This window comes from Vidua macroura, chromosome 16 (assembly GCF_024509145.1).
Source record: "Vidua macroura isolate BioBank_ID:100142 chromosome 16, ASM2450914v1, whole genome shotgun sequence".
Lineage (NCBI taxonomy): Eukaryota > Metazoa > Chordata > Aves > Passeriformes > Viduidae > Vidua > Vidua macroura.
Window position 1 is genome coordinate 15205209 of NC_071586.1, and position 14763 is coordinate 15219971.

Sequence of the window (14763 nt, forward strand, 5' to 3'; positions counted from 1 at the left end):
AGGGACTTTTCTTCCCCGAGCCAGAGGTGACAGAGGAGCTGTGCCAGGTGTGGCCTTTCCCTGGATAGGTGGGATCCAGGAGCTGATTCCCAAAGTCTTGCTCTGCTCTCTCATGCAGCTTTTTATTCCTGCCTCCTTCAGGGAGCAGCTGCTTTCCCAAGGATTTTCTGATGGGATGGGTTGAGGGATGGCTTTTAGTGAGTAATGCACATTGGGCTGGACACATGGCTTTGGGAAACTCACAGAAAAAAAGGGGTGAAATTAGGAAAAAATTCTTCCCTGTGAGGGTGGGGAGGGGCTGGAATAGAATTCCCAGAGAAGCTGTGGCTGCCCCTGGGTCCCTGGCAGTGTCCCAGGCCAGGCTGGATGGGGTTTGGAGCACCCTGGGACAGTGGAAGGTGTCTCCCCATGGCAGGGGGGGCACTGGATGGGTTTTAGGGTCCCTTCCAATCCGAACCATTCCAGGATTCCATGGGTTTATTGGAGGTGATAGATGGACCTTCCTCGGACAGCAGGATGGTAACTAGTGGTGGTGAGCTGGAATTCCATAAAACAACAAAGGGTGCCACTAACTGTGGCCTCCTTCCTGTGGGACAGGGATTATTCCTCCTGGTGGCTCACACTCCCTAAGCAGCAATGCTGAAGGTGCTGAACTACAGCAGAGTGGATATGGGGTGAGAATGCCCAGGATGGTGGAATTCCATGGTGGAATTCCCGTGTCACATCCACGGTGGCTCAGCTGTGACACAGAAACAGCCCCTCACACCATAACGGGGGAAATGGAACCTGCCCTGCCCCTCTGGCAGCCACTGACTCCGACCTGAAACCACTCAGGGCTCCCAACCACGTGAAATAATAACCCCGGGCTCCCGTGCCAAGTTTCCAGCTGTTCCCACATGTGCATCTCATCCTGACCTCCTCCTGTGCCTGTGCCAGCCCCGAGATTCCATAAAACACCACACTAATCCCCAGCCCTTTTTCATTAAATGACCAATTAAAGCTCAAGGAAAAGCCTCCTTATTATTATTATTTCAGTTGGGAACACGTTCCCTGTAGCGCCGGGGGCGTTTTGGGGGTTTTTTTTGGGATGATAACGTTCCCTTGACTTTGTTATCAGCAGTTTGGTTGCTACTGTGGCTGCTCTGCTCTGGTGCCTGCCTTAGCAGAGCTGTGGGTTTCAGCTCTGTACATTTATTAAATTCTCCTGGACATGAGTGAATGTGTTCAAGGTGAGAACACCGTGTTTATTCCCTGGAAAAGTGTCGGAGTGGGGAGGTCAGGGAGTGCCAACAGCTGCAGGGAAGTCCCAGGGCAACGCTGCTGGTGAGGTGAGCAGTGATGCTCAGCTCCTCACCTGTGGCTGGGAGAAGGAGCAAAGCCCAATCCCAAAGTGGCATTTGGGGTGAGACTGGCATGGAAAGGTGGGGGGAAGTGTCTGCCTGAGCTCTGCCTGAGGCTGAAACCCATCAGGAATTCAAAGCTTGGAGGGTCTTAGCAAAAAAGTTCTTTGTTAGTCCCCTCTGTTGTACCTGAAATAGGAGTTTTGGAGGTTCTGGGTGCTGGTCCCAGCTGTAGGGGCAGCTGAGGATGCTCTGGCTGGAGAGCTGCCCCTCACATTTCCATGGATCCATGAACAGCAAAGGCTTTGGCTTCAGGGCTGTGTTACTTTGGGACCCCTCAGCTCAGCTGTGCTGCCTGTGCACTGGGGTTGGCCATGGGGGTTTTTTGTGCCTTTAGGTCCCTGAGTTGCTTTCTGTGCTAAAACAGAATGAAAACTCTCCAAAGATGTGCAAGGGAAGTGTGTTCCTCCCCTGGGGGGGGGCTGCACCTCCCCGGCAGTGCTCTGGGCAGGGTCACACAGGGGTGGTGCTCCCTGCAGTGGCTGTGCAGTCACTGCTTCCCCAGTTATCCCAGTATGGATGCAGCCCAGGCTCTGTGTGGGTCCGGGGAGGGCAGGAGCAGCTGAGGGAGTCGTGGTCCATGTCTGGATGGAGATGATGGAGATGGAGATGATGGAGATGGAGCCCAGGGTTCCATTGCTGTGCAGGATCACTCCCAGCTGCTTCTCGTGCTCATTGAAGATCCAAACCCTAAAACTGACCCCAAAACAGGCCAGCCCACCTCCCAGCAACGCGTGCATCTATCCTGGATTCTTTTTTCTCCTGTAATCAACCCCCTGGATGGTTCAGGCTCTGCGTTGCACGCTCAGATCCCTCCATGCTGACCGTGCAGATCCAGTCCAGAGCTGGATCCACAGACAGAGGAACCCCTTGGAGTGGTGCTTCCCTGGGTGCAGCCCGGATCTCCTGGACTCTTTCTTTCCCCCCCGTTTTGCACGGTGTCACTTTCCAGAGTAATGAGTTAAGCAGGGTCCTTAGCACAGCCCGGGGAGGGGGGCGGGGGCCGCCCCGCCTGGAAATTTCTCACCGCAGACTTCACTGGGGCCAGACATGTTGTAAATTTTACAAGAAAAACACTTTACAGACCAGAAGTCCCAACTCTGGTGTGCACGGAGCTGCTAATTAACAATTTGGAGAGCACGGGAGCCGATCCCACCTTCCTGGAGCCTCCCGGTTCTCAGTCAGGCTTGCAAGGTTTGGGGGCCTCCGTCGAGCTGCAGCTCGGGGACTCTGGTGATTCCTGTTTCCATCCTCCTGCTGCTTCCCAGCTTTCACACAGGAGCTCCCAAATCTCCCAGGCTCTCCTGGAAACGGTGTTTAACATCATCCAGAGCCAGGGAGCCTCAGGATGCTGAGGGTGTCACTTGTGGTGTTTGATCCCTGCTGTGGCGCCTTTTGGGAGATCCTCTGTCCCAGGCAGGGATTCCCAGGGTGGCAGCACCTTCCCAAATCCCACCTGAGCCCCTCCAGCATCCCAGAGCTGTCGAGGGACACGGAGACTCGGAGCGAGTGACCCGTGGGGACACAGCCAGGCCTCGGGCAGGGATGGGGACAGTGCCAGCTCTCCCTGGGGCGTGGGTGAGGTCGGTGTGTGGCACATCCCACACGATGCCAGGCTCCTGCTGCCCGGGCTCACCGTGCCTCCTGTTGTGTCAGGACCACCATGGCCTCGCTCTCACGGTGTCCCCTGTCCCTCCCTGAGGACCCTCTGTGCCAGGAGGTGGCACCGGGGGTTGGTGGAGGGGCTGGTGGGGAGCATCCCTGCCTCCATCACCCATCCCTGATGGACGAGAGCAGATGGAAGGAGCAGGAGGGGGAGAGTCATCATCCTGAGAAGCTTTCTGGCTGAAATCACTGTGGTTTTCCTCTAAATCCTGATGAGCTGGGGTGAGAAACCCTGCGAGGCAGAGCTGCAGCGATGGGCCTTGGTGTTTTCCATGGTTTCTCTCCCGTTTCCCCTGGCGACGGGAATAACAAAGCGGGCCGGGAGGGGAGCTCTGCGAGCAGCTTTGCCTCGGGGCTGTGCTTTGCTGAGAGCCCTGCAGGTACAGCTCCCGGCTTTCCCTTTCCCACAGTGTCCCCTACTGCTTGCACTCAAAAATCCACCGAAGAAAAAGCAGGGAAAAAAAAAAAAGGAGAAATCTCAGGAAGTCACCGTGGGGAAATGCTTTTAGGGAGGCTGAAGAAGAGCAGAGAGCAAGAGGGAAATCACAGAATCGGGGAATATCTCGAGCTGGAAGGGATCCATAAGGATCATCCAGGCCAAATCCCTGCTTCCTCAGGATTACCTGAATTCAGAGTCAAACTCTGCCACTGTGCTGCTCCAGAAGGGGTTCCATGAGGAGGGAATTTAAAGAGGATGGATCACACAGCAGGAAATAAAGAGGAGTCAGGAACTGGGAATAGAGAAGCCCCTTTCTTCTGTTTTCCTTTGGATAACACGAGGGAACCAACCCAAACCCTTTTCCCAGGGTAAAGCAATCTGGATTAGAAGGATGGATGGGTTTTCCATAGAAAATGTGCTGTTATGGCTCCCCTGTGGGGTTTGCTGCTAAATAAATGATTTAAATCAAATATCTGGGGGCAGAATTGGCAGATGAGACAAACCCAGGGAAGCTCTCCCTCCTCCCTGAGGGTGCCAGTCTCTGTCTGGACCTCAAGTATCCCCTGGGACATGTGTTGAAACTCTGGGAAATCCACCATTTTCCACCCAAACCTGCCAAAATCTCTCCCCAAGGCCAGAAATCTTTAATCCCAGGAAAAAGCCCGGCAGTTCCTAATGTGTCCATTTCTCCTGCCTCCCCCAAGACCTACGAGCAGAACGAATGGATCATCCACCTGGCTGGGAAGCTGCTGGCCCAGGAGGAGGAGACCTTGTCCCTGCTGGCCACAAACCCCTTTGCAGGCAGAGACCCTCCAAGGTAAGCCTGGAGTTATCCCAAGGGAGCTGGAAGCTCCACCTCGTTCCCATCCTGGTTCCTGTTGGGGTTTGTGTTTGATGGGACCCAGGTGGGCTTTAGGGTGGGATTTAGGGTGGCTTTGATGGACACCAGAGTGCTGCCAGCACCTCGATTCCCCACCTGGAGGTGCCACAGGGACCCTTGGGATGAGCCCATTCCCAGCAGATCCATGAAGGGCTCGGTGCTGCTGCTCCTGGCCAGGAATGGCTCCTCCTGCTGTGGTTTCCTGCCCCTCAGCTTTGGGGTTTTTGCCACGTTCTCTTTGTGAGCTCAGCTCAAACCCCACCATTTCCATGGACCTCCTGAGGTGTTTCAAAGAGAAAACAGCCCTGCAGGAATTACTGAGTTTGTGGACACTCGTCTTGGAATTGTTTGTGTTTTCAAGGAAGAGACAAAGCCAACATCAGCCAGGGAAAGGCACAGAGGAAAACTCCGAGGTTTTATACAAAAGGAATTTTGTCCCAAAAGCGTCTGTTTTGTTGATGGAGTTATTTTTAGCTGAGAAAACATTTTTTTGGGGCATTTTGGATCAACTCAAGTCATGTTATGCTGCTGCTAATGTTTTCCATTTGGGGCTCTGAGGATGCACTGCAAACAGGGATGCAGGCCCAGAGCTCTGTGTGGAATGCAATTCCCCTCGGATCCCAGGGATGTTTTCCAGCTTTAGGGCACTGCATCCCCCAGACCTTCTGAGGAGAGAGACTCCTTCTCCAGCTGGGGCACAGAAAACTTCCCACTTTTACCAAAATGTTTCCTCTGAGGTGCTTTGTAAAGCCCAAGATGGTAAAAACCCCTAAATCCTGGAATGGTTTGGGTAGGGAAGGATCTTAAAGCTCACCCAGTTCCATCCCCAACATCTTCCCACTGTCACAGGCTGCTCCAAGCCCTGTCCAGCCTGGCCTTGGGCACCTCCAGGGATCCAGGGGCAGCCACAGCTTCTCTGGGAATCTGTGCCAGGGCCTCCCCACCCTCCCAGCCAGGAATTCCTGCCCAATATCCCATAACCCTGCCCTCTGTGGCCTGGTGCCCTTGGCAGGGGATGGAACTGGATGATTTTTAACCTCCCTTCCATCCCAAACCATCCCTGATCCTGTCATTCCACGATCCTGGACTTTTATCCAGATTGAGGGGGAAGTTTGCTGCCAACCTTAGGGATCCCTTCAATTCCCACCACAGTAGCTGGGTGGAAAAAAACTCCTAATTTTCCTACCATTATTCCCCCCCCTCCCTCCATTCCAAAGGGAATTTTGAGACTTAATTATTTTCATTCCCTGCTAGACTAAATAATTAGGGGAAGGGACTGTTTTCCATAAGAACCTTGCACTCCATCCTCCACGGAGTTTGTTCTGTTAATGGAAACTCTACACCTCAAATAGCCAAGGGACTTTCAGAATGAGTTAATGCCTTCGAAATGAAATTTCGGAGACCAAAGTTTGGAGGGCTCTTTACAACTCAAGAAATTATAGTATTTTTTCAAGTGTGATAAACTTCAAATGAGAAACAGGTGACTGATTAAAAATGAGGGCATTGTTGAGGGCCTGGCTGAGTGGGAAGCTTGGAGCTCGAGGCTGGTGATGTTTGGGGAATGTGGATTTCCCAAATATTCTAGGGCAGGGGATAGTTCATAAAAGCCCAGCCCTCATAAATCTGAACGGGAGGGCTTGGGCTGAGAAATTAAGAAGTGTTGAACACACCATGGAAAAGGCTGCAACAATCAAAGGAAACAAAAATCAGATTTAGCCCACAGGAGGGGAAAAAAAACCCTCCAGGTTTTTGGGTCTGTTTGGTATCTCTGATATTAAATCATGGTCACTTCAGGATTTTTATTCCAATTAAAGCAGCACTTTGTTGGAAAAGCCCCACCATGGGCGTGAAGAGCTGGATTTGTAGTGGTGGTGTTTGTGAGGGAGCTTCCCTTTGGATGCTTTGGAACACAGGGCAATGGGGCATTTGGGATCCTCTTTTATGGGATTTTATTTTATTATTTCCCATTTAAAAGTGACTGGACTTGATGCCTGGGCTGGGATCTGTGGAGTCAGCCCCAAGCCATGGGAAGAGCTTGGTCGTATTTGCACTTTGTAAAAGCCACTTTGGGGTTTGGACCCTCCCCAGAGGGACAGAAGTGACTCTGGAGCAGTGCTGAGAGCAGGCAGCGAGTGGGAATTCCAGGAAAATCCAGGCCTCACTGGGATTAGGTGGAAAATAATCCCTCAACTATTACCAGAATTAAATTCCACTGTCCTGAAGGGAAGTTTAAGGGGTTTTCTTTGGTGGAAAAACCCCTCAGCGTTTCAGGGAAGGCAGAGCTCATCCCAAGCTGGCAGGACTTGCCCCAGGCTGGGAAATCTGGTGGCCATGGGATCTCTCTTCCTTGGCAGGGTGAATTCCAGCCTTGGATCCATCTGGAACCAGGTTTTTTCCCCCCCACACCCAGTTTGCTCTGCCCTTGGTGTTGTCCCACCCTTCCCAACCCATCCAGAGAGGAAAAACCCCACTGTGCCACTTCCCAAGGGCATTTTGAGGATCAGCTGCCCTTGGGATGCTCCAGCTCTGTGGGACCAGACCTTGCAGGAGCCTCAGAATCAGAATCAGCACAGAAAAACTGCCCCGATTCCCTCAATTTAGGCCAAGATTAATTAATTTATTGCTCCCTCCCACCAACAGGGCAAGAACAGCGATGCTGGAGCAATGTTACCTTGATGAATTTGGGCTTCCCACCACCTGATTTACAGCAGAGCAAGGAACCTCGAGATAAAACACCCCCAAAAAATCCCCAACAACCCAAAAACCCCACGTTTTGCTTGCTTTCTTTCCCTCTCCCACCCCTCCTCGCCTTGGCAGGCCATTAATTCTAACAGAAACCACCACTGGGTTTTTTTTCCCTGGAACCCCTCAGCTGTTGCAGGGAGACAGCTGCACCCTCTGGAACTAATTACAGCTGTCTGGGAGATTTAGGCCTCCATCCCAACAACTCCAATATTGCTGCTAATTTCTAACACGTCCAGTTGGGAGATGTCAGGAGGGGCTGATATACGAGCGGCTCCCGAAGGCGCTGCGGGGCAGCTGCTGCCGGGCATCTGCTGAGGGCAAAACGTTGATTTAAGAAATAATGCTGATTATTTTTAGCTTTTCTGGCCTCTCCCCGAGGCCAGGGCCCGGTGGGGATGCCCTGAAGGGTGGTGGCAGAAGGGTCCTTGGGGTGGCTCAGTCCTCCCTCCTCTATCAGTGCCGTCGCTCTCCTGGCACCGCTGTTGGAGCAGAGGTTGCCCAAAGGATCCTTTTGTCCCCTTTTCCTCACAGCAGAGAGGGTTTTCCATCTCCTGGAAGAGTTCTTGGAATGCCATCCAGTCCCATCCTCCACCAGACCCCATCCAAGCTGCCCTTGGGCACTTCCAGGATGGAGCAGCCACAGCTTCTCTGAGAATGTGTGCCAGGGCCTCCCCACCCTCACAGGGAGGAATTCCTTCCCAATATCCCAACGAAATATTTCAGTTTAAAACCATTTTTTAAAGGGAGCTGGTGCCAGGGAGCCGGGAGGAGCTGCCAGCCTGAGTTTGCTCCATAAATCCTGGGAAGCTGCTGGTGGCTGGGATGGTCCTTCCCCACCCTTCCTCTGCCCCACAAATCCTTCTCATCCTTCTCTGAGTACCTGGGACATCCTGGTGAGGTCAGGCAGCTCCTTCCTGACCTTCCAGAGGCTGTTGCTTTTTCTCCAGAGCAGGAATCTCCTGTGGATCCCTTCCAGCTGCCAGGAGATCTTTGTGGAAGCCCCAAAACTGCACAAGCTCTGTGAACCCTGGAAGGGTGGGAGTTTGTAGCACCTTCCCTCCCTGAATCCCGGGAAGAGGGAGCAGGAGCAGCACTGGAGGAGCTGGAAAACCCCATAATTCCAGGATTGAGGCACCCAGGCAGGTTATAAACACTGGCAGAGCTTGTAAACTCTGTGAGCCCTGAAATGAGGGGCTCCAGTGGGTATTAAACACTGCAGCTTTTACATCCTGAGCCTGGCAAAGAAATATTCCCTCCTGGCTTCCAGGTTTTCCACCTTTGTCACATTTATTTTGGGAATATATGGAGATGGGTCCAGCTTGGGAATGCTCTGCAGCCACTCAGTGAAGGAAAAACCCCAGAGCATCAGAGTGGCAGGTGGAGGGACGCTGGGAGCAGGAGGCTGCCATCAAATCAGCCTCTGAAGCGTTTTTGGGAGGTGGATCTGGGATTGGAGGTGGAGATGTTTTGGGAATTCCAGAAAGCAGTCAGGCAGCACAGCTTGGGAAACTCCAGTCACCCTGGAGTGGCTACCTGGGCCCTCAGGGACGAGGCTGTTCAATAACACTCCAGTTATTAACAGGAATTTCGTGTTCCTGCAAAGGAAACTCTGTGGGAATAACACTGCAGCCCCTGTTTGGCTTTTCCCAACCTCAGAAAGCAGGGAAAAGAGGGAGTGCAGGAATGGGCCAGGCTGGAGTGAAGGCAGCAGCTGCAGGGCAGAGTTTGTGGGGGTGAGATGCAGGTTTGTGCTCCCCAAATTCCACTCAGGGCCCCTTTTCCCATTTATCTTCCTTCATCCTCAGAGGAGGGGGGAAGATGGAGGTCATTGAGTCATGGAATCATGGAATGGTTTGAGGTGGAAGGGACCTTAAAGCCCATCCAGTGCCATCCCTGCCGTGGCAGGGACACCTTCCACTGTCCCAGGGTGCTCCAAGCCCCATCCAGCCTGGCCTGGGGCACTTCCAGGGATCCTGGGGCAGCCACAGCTTCTCTGGAAAACATGATGGGTGTGATGAACACAGAATCCCAGGATCAATGAGGCTGGAAAAGGCCTTAAGCCCATCCCACCTGTGCCCAATGCCCATCTTGTCCCCAGCCCAGAGCTCTGAGTGCCACGTCCAGGAATTCCTTGGACACCTCCAGGGATGGGGACTCCAAACCTCCCTGGGCGTCCCATATTCCCGTGGTTTTGTAGGAGAATCCTTCCTGTGGTGCTCTCCTGGGTGCCAGCAGGAGTGGAGCAGGGCTGTTGGGCTGTGCTGGCAGCCACCCTGGGACTGAGTGCCACTTTCTCCCAGCCCCTCACTCCGCCCTGCTCCCCAAAGCCGAGCGCTGATGGCAAATCCATCGGAGCCGTCCCTAATTATTTTAGCAGCAGGAAGGACCTTCCCGCCGCTCCAGGGATCCCACAGCTGCGGTGCCCTGCTCAGCAGCAGGGTCTGTATTTTCCTAGTGGAGCAGAGCAGGTTTAAATGAGCACTGACACGACTTTGACAGTTTTATTTTGTGGGTATTTTATGGACTCGCCCGGCGACGCCGGCGATGCTCCCGGCGAAGGCGGCGCGGGCGCCGCTCCGGCCCTTGTCAGCATGTCCTACATCAAGGGGGACAAACCCCCCGGATCCAGCGGCATGGGCAGCTCCCAGAGTGTTTCCTGACACTGATGAATGTTTCTTTCTGCGCTGCTTTCAAACCTCCTTTGCTGTCAGCTCCCGGAGCAGCCGGAAAACAGATGCGCTCAGAGGCGCGCTGACGGGGCGGCCGCCGGCTGGGCAGGGGGTGCTGGGGGAGTCAGACTCCCTGCTCCAAAATATCCCAGGCAGAAACACTCCAGGAAGGTTCTGAGAAAGGAAAAAAAAAATCTTATTTTTCCTGCTTTTATTATTATTCTTTCATAGTTAGCTGTGGAAAGGTGTGGGGTGTTAAAGCTCCTCTGCTTGTGCGTCGTTCCCAAGGCACAGCTGGATTCCTAAATGGCACCAAGAGCAGCTTGGGAGCTTCCCAAAGCCTTCCCAAAGCCTTCCCAGGGATGGATGGATGATGGATGGATGGATGGATGGATGGATGGATGGATGGATGGAGAATGGATGGATAAGGGATGGGTGGTTGGCTGGATGGATAAAGAATGGATGCAAGGATGAATGGATGGATAAAGGATGGATGGGGGATGGATGGATGGATGGATGATGGATGGATGGATGATGGATGGATGGATGGATGGATGGATGGATGGATGGATGGAGAATGGATGGACGGATGGACGGATGGATGGATGGATAGACGGATGGATGGATGGATGGATGGATGGATGGATGGATGGATGGATGGATGGATGGATGGAGAATGGATGGATGGACGGATGGATGGATGGATGGATGCAGAATGGATGGATAAGGGATGGGTGGTTGGCTGGATGGATAAAGAATGGATGCAAGGATGGATGGATGGATGCATGGATGAATAAAAGATGGATGGGTGAGGGATGGATGATGGATGGATGGGTGCATGGATGCATGGATGGATGGATGGGTGAGGGATGGATAGAGAATGGATGCATGGATGGATGGATGGATGGATGGGTGAGGGATGGATGGAGAATGGATGCATGGATGGATGGATGGATGGATGGGTGAGGGATGGATGGAGAATGGATGCATGGATGGATGGATGATGGATGGATGGATGCATGGATGGATGGATGCATGGATGGATGGATGCATGGATGGATGGATGGATGATGGATGGATGGATGATGGATGGATGGATGGATGGATGGATGGATGGATGGATGGATGGATGGATGCATGGATGGATGGAGTGAGTACTGGGATGTGGAGCCACCCTGAGCACCCTCAAGCTAATTTCTCCATCCAGAAAGACTCCAAAACACCAGTCCAAAGGGAATAAAACCATGGTCCAAGGCTCTTCCCAGAAGTCATGCCAAGCCCTGAGCTGCTGTTCTTGTCTCCCACAGGTGGATCCGGGGGGAGCACTTCAAGTACAAGTTCAGCCAGCCCGGGGGGAAGCACGCCAGCGATGGGAAGTGGTGGATCCGGAAAAGGATCGGCCCCTATTTCCCCCCCGTCAACCTGCAGGGCCTGAGGAAGTTCTTTGAGGACAGGAATTGGCCTTATCCCGTGCAGAACTGAGGGAAAAGGATGGCCAAGACAAGAGGGACCAGCTGGGAAGATGGAGAATGGGCAGCTCCCTTCCAAACATCTCCTGCCTCTATCCATATCCTTGTTCACACCTGTTTTCCAGAAGATTCCCGGCCAATTTGCCCACTTGCTCTGGGAGCTGCTTTTTCTCACCTCAGTGGTTGATTTCTTTTGCCAGGCTGCTCCATTCAGGAATTCCTGTGGAATTGGGAAAAGGGCAAGCAAGTAACCACGACTGGTTTTGGGCGAGGTGTTGGTGTTGCCAAAAGCAGCTGAATGTGGGTTTGAAACAAAAATGGGAAAACAAACCAGGAGGGATCTCTGGGGTTGTGTGGGCTGTGGATGCAGGCACAGGATTGCCCTTTCCCATGTTTTTTTTGCACCTTTTTGACCACATATATCAAATGGGCACCACTGGGAGAGTGTTCCTGGAAAGGAATTAAAGTAAACAATCTTTGAATAACCAGCAGGAGCTTCACTGGGTTTTTGTTTTTCCTGGAAGTGCTAAAAAGGGGAAAAAAGAAGGAACCCCAGCGCCTGCCCTGATGTGGCTCACCAGGGATAAGGCAGCTCCTGTGGGAATGGGGTGGCAGGTGAAGAATGAGGTGAGTCCTGGGCTTGATTTGTGTTTTGGGCAGAATCCAAAATTTGGTGTCCGAGTGTCTGTCCCTGTCCTGGCGATCCGGGGCTGTGAGAGGAGAATTCTCCCTCCCCTTCTCCCCTGGGTTCCAGGGTGCCTTTGCTCAGGGCTCCCCCTCGGTTTCACTGGATTTTCCTTCCAAGCTGCTCCTTCTCCAGTGGGTGCAGCCCTGGATGGGTGATGGGTGACAGGTGATGGGTGACACCCCCAGGCACCCCCCATGGACTGGGCACCCAACAGCGCTGGCCTCCCCCTCCCCAATTTAATGAATTTCTTTTGCTTTCCAACCTCTGGGTCAGGGATAATGGATCCCAGACCAGCATTCCCATTCCTGTTTGCTGCTTGTTAAGCTTTTTCTTTTTTCCCTTTTTTTTTTTTTTTTTTCAATCCAAGCTCCCCGCTCTGCTCCGGAGCAGTGCCTGGAAGATAAAACCCATCCAAAGGGGCAGGAGGGGATTCCATTGGAAACGTTTCCCTGGGACAAGAATTTAAAAGAGAAAAGGAACAATTATTCCGAGGTGGGAGGAAATCAGAACCACGTTGTGTTATCTGCTCACTGGGAAGGGTTTTGTGGAGAGGATTTTTATCCCGGAGTTCAGCGCTGGAAGGAAAATGCTGCGGCATTCCCGAGTCAGCACCGGGAATCTGTGGGGAGGAAAACTCCATCTGGGAGCTGCTCCTGCCAGCTCTGATGTCCCTGAGCTCCCACCACCTTCTGCAGAAGGTCTGGAGGGCAGGGTTTGGGTCCCTCAGTGGGCTGAGCCCCCTGGGATCACGCCCTTCTCTGGGCTGTGTTTTCCTGGCTCATCCCAATCCCGCTCCCTCCTCCTGGTTCTCTGTCAGGTCCAAGGAAATTCCAGAGCTGAGACAGGCAGGACATGGCCAGGTGGTCACCCCATGTCCATCCTGAGCAGCTCCTGCTCCACCAGGGCTGGAGACATCTCAGGGCCATTCCCAGATCAGAAATAATCCATTTTATTTCTTTTATTTTCTTTTCCTACATGGAAGTCACTGACCCTTGGGGTACCCCAAGTATTTGCACTTGGTATAACTGAGGTAGAAGTGACTTTTCCCCCTTTTTTCCCAAGATTGCAGCCTTTTGGAAGCACGAGGTCCCCTCACAAGCCCAGCTGGGTTTGCATTTCTGCCCGCTGGCCACCGGCTGTGGCGAGGTCGGATCCAGCTCATCCCAGCTGTTCTCCCCCCAAAAAAGAAAGAATTTTCCCAGTTTTTTTTTTTTTTTGTTTTTTTTTTAATCCCACATCTAGGTCTGTTCCTGGGGGCAGCAGAAAGTGAATGTGAGTGGACAGAGGGGTTTTAGCTCATCCCTTGGGCGTGGGGAATGAGGAAATGATTTGTGCTTGCGTAATTCGGGGAGAACCAGCAGGAAGGGATGATCCCATGGTAAAGGGATGGGGCGGTGGGAGGCTGGCTTGAGCCATCCAGACATTCCCAGAGGGGCTGGAAAGAACTGAAAGCTCATCCCATCCCAGCCCTGCCATGGCAGGGACACCTCCCACTGTCCCAGGTTGTTCCAAAACCCAGCCTGGCCTTGGCACTGCCAGGGATCCAGGGCAGCCTCGGCTGCTCTGGGAATCTGTGCCAGGGCCTCCCTGGATCCACACAGCTTCCATTTTCAAGCATTCCTCTAAAAACATGGATTTGGTTTGTGTTTTGGGCATGTGGCCCCTGTGGAGGGGTCGGTGGTGAGGAGCTGCTGGAGGTGAGTTTGTGTCCATGCAGGAATGCCCAGGAATTACCCCCACCAACGCCTGCACTGCACCAACCCAGAGAATTCCTTATTCCTGGATCTTTTCTAAATCAGTTATTGATTTTAAAGCAGCCAAGCTCCAGGCTGGGAATTCCCATAGGAAATACCTGCAGCCATATCCATTCCCTGCTCCCAGCTGCTTGGAAAAGCTGGCTTTGCTTTAACACATATGAAAGGAAGAAAACTTTTTTTTTTTTCTTTCCCTTCCTGGTAGATTAAGTTTGGCCAAACAATTCCGTGTGAACTGCTGGGCAGGAGGCACAAACCTGTAGGCAAAATTATCCAGCTGCTCCAAGTTTAGAGCAGCATGGGATGAATTTCAGGATCGTATATTAGTTTCCATTTAATCTGATTATTCCAGGCTGGAGTTCCTGGAGGGTCTTCAGGTTATTGTCAGTCAAAAGAATTTTTAAAAGCTTCCATTTGCCCTCAACTTTTCCCATTCCAAGTCTATTTTCATTATGGATCGATTTTGATTTTAATGAAAAAATGATTCTCCCAACTCCCTGCTTTTATTTCCCCCCCCCTACTTGGGGTTAAAAGTGAAGCCACAATGGGGTCTTGCCACTCAAAATCCCATTTTCCAGCTTTCCTGAGGGTGTTGCTTGGTTGAAGGAGCTTGGGCAGACAGCAAGGGGCAGATAATTTGGGAAGGCACCTTCTCTGCTCTGCCTGGGGCCCAGCCCCTTCCTCGCTGGGAGAACACGTCAGTGCCTCCAATCCCAGGGGATTTCCATGTCCAGAGTCTGGGAGGGGAATGCAGAATTCATTGATGCTAAAAGCCCCTTGCTGTGCTCTCACTTCAGGGGCTCATTTCTGTCACCTCCTCTCAGCTGCAGCCTCGGGAGCAGCCCCAGGGGCTCCAGTGGGAGCAGCATCCCCCGGGATTGGGAATGCTGGGGTGGGGGGGGACACCCCTGCCAGGTCTGCTGGTGCAGGAGTGGCAGCTTTGTGGCACTGGGGTGGCTTTGGGCTGGCACCTCCCTGGGGTGTCCATCCCACTTCTCCCCAGGGCTGTGCAGGGGAAAAAAAAAAAAAAAAAACAACAGAGAGGCATCCAGAA

The 14763-nt window shown here is 52.8% G+C and overlaps 1 protein-coding gene across 4 annotated transcripts in view; it reads left to right on the top strand.

Annotated features, from left to right (window-relative positions):
- The window catches only part of LMF1 (lipase maturation factor 1), a 152846-nt gene extending 141090 nt beyond the window's left edge, over window positions 1-11756 (top strand). For all 4 annotated transcript variants that reach the window (XM_053991562.1, XM_053991561.1, XM_053991560.1 and 1 more), the window contains 2 exons: window positions 4209-4321; window positions 11106-11756. In XM_053991562.1, the coding sequence (XP_053847537.1) occupies window positions 4209-4321; window positions 11106-11280 (288 nt within the window). In that variant the 3' untranslated portion in view covers window positions 11281-11756. The remainder of the gene's footprint in view (window positions 1-4208; window positions 4322-11105) is intronic.
- Window positions 11757-14763: the final 3007 nt, after the last annotated feature.